General features: G+C 35.2%; 1 protein-coding gene across 15 annotated transcripts in view; it reads right to left on the minus strand.

Annotated features, from left to right (window-relative positions):
* Positions 1-2,346: 2,346 nt before the first annotated feature.
* LOC108358590 (ATP-binding cassette sub-family G member 2-like) overlaps positions 2,347-9,515 on the minus strand; it is a 79,883-nt gene continuing 72,714 nt past the window's right edge. For 11 of the 15 annotated variants that reach the window (XM_017609995.1, XM_017610003.1, XM_017610006.1 and 8 more), the window contains 3 exons: positions 2,961-3,078; positions 2,713-2,902; positions 2,349-2,645 (listed from right to left, as the gene is read on the minus strand). In XM_017609995.1, coding sequence (XP_017465484.1) covers positions 2,481-2,645; positions 2,713-2,902; positions 2,961-3,078 — 473 coding nt within the window. In that variant the 3' untranslated portion in view covers positions 2,349-2,480. Of the gene's footprint in view, positions 2,646-2,712; positions 2,903-2,960; positions 3,079-9,515 lie in introns of all 15 variants that reach the window. The other 4 variants (XM_017610008.1, XM_017610010.1, XM_017610009.1 and 1 more) reach the window with 2 other exon arrangements.

A 9,515-nucleotide genomic window follows, 5' to 3' on the forward strand; every position in this document is an offset into this window, starting at 1 on the left:
TGATAAAAGACCTCATATCTGAACAATCAGTTGTATGGGGGCTGCAGGTTATAGTGACCCGATCTTCGTTATTTTCACTGTAATGCTGCTTTCTGCTGATAATGAGTGAAAACAGCGCGAAATTTCGAAATCAGTTGTATGGGAGCTATAGGTTATAGTTATGCGATCTTTTTAATTTTCACTGTAAGTTTTCTGTTGATAATTATTGAAAACAGTGCGGAATTTCCTATTCCCAGCTATATAAATGGAGGAGTTATAACGAAAAATTTTATATCTGAGTTATAGGTTATAGTGACCCGATCTTTGTAATTTTCACTGTAAGCATTCTGTTGATAATGGGTGCCAGTGCTGCAAAATTTCATGCTCGTAAATGCTGCATAAATGGAGAAGTTATAACGAAAAATCTCCTATCTGAACAATCAGTTGTATGGGAGCTATATGTTATAGTGGTCCGATTCTTCCGGTTCCGACAAATGATTAATACATTATAAAAATACACCCACCTACCAAATTTGATCNACAGACAGACAGACGGACAGACGGACATGGATAAATCAACTCAGCTCGACGTTCTGATCATATAAGTATACATTTTAATGGGCCTATCTCTTTTTGTTCTGGTACTTACAAACATCGGACCAAAGTTATAATACCATTTCATGCTCATGAAAGGTATAAAAACAAGGTTCGAACGGATCACTCTATACATTCTTTAATTGGGGGAAAAATTGATAGGATAAGAAATGCGTTTTTTTATTGATTGGCATTTGAGGGTTTGATTTACTTAGTTTTGTTCATAACTTCCGTCATTTTATTTTCATAATGGTACGGTGAGTAAATATTCAAGTTTTTTTTATACCTTCGTTTAGGTAATACCAAACCTATGACAACAAGTTTTTTGGACTTCCTCAAAAACTTGTCCAACATTTAACTTCAAAGTAAAAGCAGTAACTTGTAACCTCTAGCGATCTTTTTTAACAATGCGATAGGAGCTCATTTACAGAGTTAATAAAGTTTGAAACTTATTCCTATTTAGTATTGTAGTATTCCCGAAAAGATGTCATACGTATTTCTTTAAAGTTATATTTCATTTTGCAAGTTTTGCCGCTATTCGCAAAGCGCGGCGCTAATCTGATCATGGTGCACAGTTCCCGCAGATGGTTAGATGCATTGATAACACAATAGATGAAAAGCTCACACAGGTAGTTTGTTCCAGTATTCTTCGTGCAAAATCCTGTGGAACTGTCAAACTACAATGTTACTCTCTCAAGTGAGTGTAAAAGGGGAACAGTTACAGAAGTGTACGGGAACGCAAACAGCGCTATTTCCTGCACAAACGTCAGACGGTTTGTTTACATGTCATTGGTAGAACACTGATTTGGCTGAAAATACGTAAATAATTATTAGAAACTATACAATTAAGAATAAATGCGTACATATTCAAATATTTCGTTGTCTACTTCCATATTTGATCGCACCGCGTTCTGTGTTTGTTTACAAATGCAACCCTGCCTATCGTTTGACACTTTTCATGAACAAAAAATGCAAAATCTTGTAACTTCTGACGGGAACGACTTCCTGTTATTTCATACTATTTCTTATTATGTCCTAGTGTACTAGAAAAAACTAAGGGTTAGTTTGGGAAATTTCAGAAAGAAAGATATTCAAGGGGCTGTTTATGTAAAATTTTCGTACTTCTTTTCTTGTTAAGAGAACCATTGCAGAGAGAATATCAAATACTTTAACAACATATGTACTACACAAGAATGATAGAATACAAGATTGCGCCGATCAGAGAGGATTTTTGAGAATAACTTTTGTGTGACGTCACACTGGTGCAATTGCGAGAGAGAAATGCCAAAACGTGAGCAAGAATGGAAGAAGAAGAAAAAATGTTGCAAGGAAAACGTAAACAAGTTGCACAAGTGTGACGTCATGCAAACCACGATTCTGTTAAATTCGTTAAGAGAGGAATAGCGGTCCGAGATCGGCGCAACCTTTGTATTCTCTCAATCGTGTGTACTACATACATATGTATGTATCTATTATCACAATAAGACTTACATACAATATTCGCAGTGTGAAATGTTTTATTCTATCGCTCATTTACTTCCAACAGTGTCATGATCAAAAAAATACAAATATTGAGCTAAGTCTGCAGAAATTACCGTTAGCTCTTATTCTATGTTGTGTCAAAATTACAAAGCGGTATCGATTACCAGTATCTCATTAGAGCAAAATATGTATTCATTTTTACTATGGGTTTACTATCGTTATCTTAATTCACAAAGGCGACAACCAAAAAATTTTTTATTTTACAGGAGAAGCAAAAAATATTACAAAAAATTGTTCGTTAGGGCCGTTGTGAATTAGTTAATTATATTGACGATGTGTAAATTCAAAACTTTAAAGCCGCTTTTCTCGAGTTTCGCTTTTTTGAGTTGTGGCACTATTGAAGTAAATGAGCGATATGTGGTAACTTAAAATTTCTTTACGCACCTGGTTGGCTCATCTAGTATTAAAACCGGAGGATTATTTACCAGTTCTAAAGAAATCGCTAAACGCTTCTTTTGACCGCCAGATAGATCACCCGTTCTAGTGCATAGAGACTCAAGTAAACCCATGTCTTTCAGTATTTTTCGCACCTAGGTAACAATTAATGAAATACTAATCGATTATGAAATTAAATAAATACATTTTTATATTTTCTACTTGTTCTTGTTTCTCCGTCCTCGTAACCTTTGGTCCAAGTTTCAAATTCGCTGCAAAATGCATTGCCTCCTTGACCGTCAGGAATGGCTGCAGAGTGGTGTCTTGGGATAGGAAGGCGACATTAGGCTTGAATGTTTTTACATCACGCAAATTTCCATTGATTTTTATATCACCAGAGAAGCCGTAAAGCCTGCAAATGAGCAACAAAAAAAAGTATAAACACTCTGATTAAATTATGTATTGCATACTTATATGAGGATAGTATATTGAGCAGCGTACTCTTTCCGGCGCCAGAGGGACCTACGACTGCACTCAGCTCACCCGCTCGAAATTCTCCTGTCAGGCCATTAAGTATTTGCTTATGTTCTGAAACCAAATAAAAGGTATGTACAAATGTGTATTGGTATTGGGGCTTATATTAAAAATTGGAATTTTTAAAAATACGTATACATATGTATGTATAAATAACTAATACATATATCCATATGTCCAAAACGAGCAAATAGTGTAGTTTTGCCTCGTGTATTCACACCAACAGAATGATGTGTAAGCACGATGTTATGCTTCGTCCAGTCGGACCATGCAAATGTGGATACCTTTTAGGGTACTGGTTTTGTCACGAGAAATTCAAAGCTCATTCAATTTCTGTAGGAAAAATTAGGAAAAATCTACATGAAGAAATAACTATGTACATTCTTTTTATACTACGTAAGGCTAAAAATCTGTACGCCGTGAAAACTTCACCGCTAATGTCAGCATTTTCTAGTGCTTTGACTTCGGCAAATAAATCCGAACTAGAATAAAAACTCTACAAAAAGTTTTCCAAACCAACTACAACCACCTCATCAGCGATGTCAAATTGCGATTTGCGCGGAATTTGTCTCGTTGCGGGGAATGAGTTGCCTTTTGCGGGGAATTTTGACTATTTAATTATAACTCATTAAAGAACTTACCCCTGGTGTTAAAACAGCTTTTAACTCGAACAAATTATGAGTGAGGATGTTTTTGTTGTTGTAGTTTCTGAAGGGGTGCTAAAGGTTCATCTTAAATTTGAGCTCAAAAAGTTATTGGGATCAATCGTTATTAACTAATTCATTTTAATATATTAATTATATTAATTAATTATTAACGCCAACAATTTTTGAAATCAAGTTTTATGTTTGTCGATTTGATGGTGTTTAGCAATGATAAATATGTGCGACATTTCAGACATTTAGCTCAATAGTTGTGGAAAATAGGAGATATTTTTGACAAAAGTATATTTCAGGTGCGCGATTTATTGAAAATTAAATATCGCGTTGAGCAAACTCCTAAACGATCGACGGTTTCTCCCAAATTTTCAGCAACATATTTTTTCTTGATGATTTTAAAGATTTTGATGCATCTTATATACATTTCGAAAAATCGGGTTTTTTGAATCAGCGTAATATACATACATACATACATATGTATGTCTAATCTCTTATTTGCATTTAAATTCAAGTAAGCCAGCGGAAGAATGTGTGAAAGGCCCCAGCAAAAAAAGGTTGTCAAAAATCAACGGTAATTTTTAGCCACTTCAAACGTGCATATTAATTTACTAAAATTAAATTGGATTCTAATAATTCCGAGTAAAAAGTAAAGTGAAAAAACTTAACATTTACATATTGTACATTCGTTAATAAAATCAACCAATTGAATTAAAAGATTCAAGTTTTTAATGGAATTATGCCTGCGAGGGGAATTTCACTGAAAATCGGGGAGTTTCGCGGTGGCCAATGGGTAGAAAGATAAAATTAGTTGGCATCCCTGTACCTCATGCAAAATTTCTCTTTTAAAGAACAGTTCTTGCTGTGCAGTGTATATTTTGGAAGCAACTACCCATTGGCAACGTGCAGAATGCGGTTCTGAAAATAATGCCTTTTAAGGTACTAATTTGTTCATGAGAAATTTGAAGTACATTTAATTTCTGTATGAAAAGTTAGCAAATATTTGCGTGGAAAATTAATCACAATCTTTTTTCACCATAAAGTAAAGCTAAAAATCTGTAGGTCGTGAAAACTTCACTGATAAAATCAGTGCTTTGACTTCGGCAAATAAGTCCGAACGAAAATAAAAAACTCTACAAAGCTCTCCAAACCAAAACTCCTTCTTAAAGAACCGTACTTGCTGTATTTCGCGCCTGTACAAAAGCGAATTAAAGAGTTCATAAAAGAACGTAGATAATAAGAAGGGACAACTCGTTATAATTCTAGCGAAAGTGAGTAACAGGGGCGTGCCTTCTCTTTTCATCCAATCAGAAAACGTACTACGGCAAAAGAGAAGGCACGCCTCTGTTACTCACACTCGAGTTCTCAATTCTTATTATCTATTTTCTTCGACTTCATGTTTTTGGAACTACTTCTGAGTGAAAAAAGAACCGTGCTATAAGGTATATATACAAGTCCGACTGGCCGCTTCTCACATGCTTGGCACGCACAATTATACAGATGTTTTAGGATTCGTGTGGCGGCTCTGCTATAGAATTTGAAACAATCAAACTTTTGGGTGTACCAGGACGAATAGGTATTGAGAATGAAACTCAAGGATGCGGTAGTGTACCCTAATTCATATTTTTTTAAAAGCAACTTTTAGAAATGTTGAAGGATATTGAAGGATAAATTCTTAAAAGGCATTTTCAGTGCGTACATATTCGTGTTTGTGCGCAAAAAATTTAATTATGTATTTCAATGCTACAGATTTTTCTCTTTAATTTCAGTGATACTTATTCTGTACGGCAAGCTGATCATTATTGCCAATTATCACATATTTAGACTGTTCCTTTGAACTTCGGACTAAACCTGTGGAACTGTCAAACTATAATTTTGCTCTCTCAAGTGAGAGAAAAAGGAGAACAGATGCAGAAGTGCCCGGAAACGCAAAAAGCACTATTTCCTGTAAAAACGTCAGTCGGTTTGTTTACATGTCATTTGTACAACACTGATTTGGATAAAATATCACTAACTTATTATTAAAATCTATACATATTCAAGTATTTCGTTGTTTACTTCCATTTTTTTTACAAATATAAGGTTCTTTGCCTTCACCGCTTTCTGCTTTTATTTGCGCATGCAAATTAGCTGATCGTTTCACACTTTTCATGAACTTATATGAACTTACTAAAAAACTCCGGACTAAATCCTGTAACTTCTGCCTAGGAACAGTTGCTCAGTTACTCTCTACAAAAAGTGTTCCCACTTACAGGTTTTATGTCAATTAGTCTGTTCCTTTGAACTTCGGACTAAAACCTGTGGAACTGTCAAACTACAATTTTACGCTCTCAAATGAGAGTAAAAGGAGAACAGATGCAGAAGTGCATAGGAACGCAAAAAGCACTATTTCCTGTAAAAACGTCAGACGGTTTGTTTACATGTCATTGGTACTACACTGATTTGGCTGAAATATCACTAAATAATTATTAAAATCTATACATATTCAAATATTTCGTTGTTTACTTCCATTTTTTAACAAATATAAGGTTCTTTGCTTTCACCGCTTTCTGTTTTTGTTTGCACATGTAAATCAGCTGATCGTTTGACACTTTTCATGAACTTACAGGAAAAAAAACTCCGGACTAAATCCTGTAACTTCTGACTAGGAACAGTTGCTCAGTTACTCTCTCAAATGTGTTCCCACTTACAGGTTTTATGTCAATAGGAACGACTTCCTGTAAGTTCTGACTAAATCCTGTAAACCGGACTGCTATTGGAACAGACTAAATAGGAACGACTTCCTGTAAGTTCTGACTACATAAATCCTGTAAACCGGACTGCCATTGGAACAGACTAATTATCAGGTAGCGGCGTTCGCGTACGCAAATACGTGCAAAGTAGGGAAAATTGAGTGCTCAAAGTGACAGTTGGAGGGGAAGTTGTTAATTCCTGCTGCAAAAATTTTTGCAAAGTCATCTGTTTGCAAATTATGAAATTAGTGAAATTTATTTTGATGATTTTTAAGTTTAAAATAACTTTAGATCTTCAAATGTTTCGGAAGAAAGCAAATACTCATTTATTTACGTGTGCTTAGCAAATTGCTTTACACCGAGGGAAATAATGCATAGTAAAAATGAATACTTTATATTTGATTATCGTTAAAAAATGTTCGTATTTAAAAATAATATTTTTATACAAAATTTCCCTGCAAAAAATTGTGCGACTAATCTCTAAAGAGAGTATTCCGAGATTACTCTCAATCGGGTACGATTGGGCATTAATTAGTCGCACCTACTAACTAGTCTCATACGGGTACTAATGGAGGTCAATTAGTCTCGACTCATCCCTTATGGGTATAATTGGAGATCAATTAGTCTCCAACTCATCTCTAACGGGTACTATTAACGATTTAATGATATGTACGCACTTAGTCAATGAAATGTCATGTGCGGCGTTGGTACACAGAGAGAGTACTCGCCTAACAAAACTGAGCACCCCAGTTCGAATTTCAGCTGGCGCAAAATTTTATTATTATTTTTTAAAAGTGACTTGTCGCTTTTTATACCCATTCGGGTATAAAGGTGAACAATTAGTCTCTTCATAGGACATGCTCGAACAAAAGCGAACAGTTCATTCCATATAAAGAGATCAAAAGTGGTATTAGTCGCATGTCCCTTGCGATTGCTCCCGGAGTCATCCCGGATTAGTCCCATTTTTTGCAGGGTACGCACCCCAAGCATGCAGAGCGCCGCTCTGAGAGCGGTGACAACACACACATCAATACATAGTACATACATGTTTATCCGTACAAATCGCGTGCTGTGGTGTTGATGGATATTCAACATTTGAAAGCAAATTTATATGTCTGGGTGTAGCTGAGTGCGCAAAGATGCTTGCCACAAGTTGTTGATATCCGGAGATTGTCGAGTTCAAATTCCACTGCAGGCAACATTCAAATTAATTTTTTTTTTTTAGTTTTGTCTTAATTATTCACTTCACGGATGCCTTTTCAGTACGAACGTGAGCATTTTAATATGCGCGTAATTGAATTGAATATTTACCAATATACAGTACTTTCGTTGACGTTTATAGTAAGATCAATTACGTTTCTATTTGATTTTAATACTTTTTTCCCTCAGTGTATGCAAATTTTTAATTTATGTATACTCTTTTCGTGTTTTCCGCTTTATGCTTTTGTAAGTAAACAAAATTTCGATTAGCTGTGCTAAAAACTTGCAAGTTTTTGCTAATTTTGCGTTCGGGTACTTTTTTGGATATTTTCAAATTTCCTTACTCTCCTGCATGTTTCTGCTGGATACTTTTCATTGGAGATCTATTCGAACAAACTAAATTATATCTATATCTAAATTATCAAAATTATTATCTTACTTTAAAAAAATATTGACTTCAGAGCGAAAAATTAAAAACGCAGTTTTATTATATTTGGCCCCTTTGTTCGCTAGTACATATTGAGTTTTTTGGGTGTAAAATTGACTGTCGGTGTAATATAAGCATATCTATACTAATTATATAAAGAGAAGTCCCTTTTTTTTGTAACAGGTAATCTCGCAAACGGCTGGTCCGATTTTCATGAAATTTTGTATACAAATAGCTTTCGGTAACTACCATGTTTTAGGCTAAACAATTTTTTTCGGGTAGGTGGACCAGGGACCGGTCTATTCGAAAAAATCTTATTATAGTCCGATTTGCTTAAAATTTAGTACGTAAGTAGCTTTTTAGCATATATTAGCATATATGACCCATTTTTTCCGGGAAGTGGTCCAGGGACCGATCTTTTCGAAAAAATCGAATTTACGGTCCGATTTGCTTAAAATTCGGTGCGCAGATAGCTTTTTAGCATGTATTAGCATATGTGATCAATTTTTTCCGAGAAGTGGACCAGGGACCGATCTATTCCAAAAAATCGTATTTATGGTCCGATTTGCTTAAAATTCGGTACATAGGTGGCTTTTTGCCTGGATAAGCTTATAGATTCCTGTTTTCCAATTTTCATGCAATTTCGAATATAAAAAGCTTTAAGTAACGACCATATCAAGGGGCGAATTCGTCACTAGGCAAGATTTTTTTGCGCCAATCAGAAACAACGGATATTGTCAAAATATAATTATAATATATAATATATCTCAACTAATTTATATTTAGAAAGCCGTTTGTTAGTTTTCGCAAGGCTCGAGAGCGGCTGAACCGATTTTTTTGAAACTGTCACCTGCCGCACGTGTCCCAAGGATGGTTTTAGGCTGAAAAAAATCTATATGTAAAGGGGGAGTGGAACTTCCCATACAAACCGAATTTCTCATGCTACATATCTCTGAAAGTGTGCATGGTAGAGTTTTGGAAATTGGTATGGAGATATACGAAATCAATCGCATACCCTTGGAGAAAAATTTTAGCTATAGTAAAAAGGGGTGTGACATCTCCCATACAAACCGAATTTTTCATACTGCTTATCTCTGGAAACTTTTTGGTAGGGTTCTAGAGTTTTGTATGGAGATGTACGAAATAAATCGCATACTCTTGGAGAAAAATTGGAACTATTGGAAAAGGGGGCGTGGCTCCTCCCATATAAATCGAATTTTTATACTGCCTATCTTTGGAAGTATTCATGGTACAGTACTGGAACTTCGTATGGAGATATGTATATAGTTGAAATCAAGCCCATACTCCTGGAGAAAATTTGGGCTATTTGAAAAGGGGGGTGAGGCCTACAAACCTACCGACCTTTAGCTATCTTTGAATGAATTTTTTTATTCGTCTGTAGGTGTGTTTGTGAGTGAAATCCTCCTAAATGGTTGTACGGATTTTAACGAAACTTTTTGTGTATTTGAGTGGGTC

Source organism: Rhagoletis zephyria, unplaced genomic scaffold, assembly GCF_001687245.7.
Source record: "Rhagoletis zephyria isolate East Lansing unplaced genomic scaffold, Rhagoletis_zephyria_1.1 Rzeph_scaffold_00272, whole genome shotgun sequence".
Taxonomy (NCBI): domain Eukaryota; kingdom Metazoa; phylum Arthropoda; class Insecta; order Diptera; family Tephritidae; genus Rhagoletis; species Rhagoletis zephyria.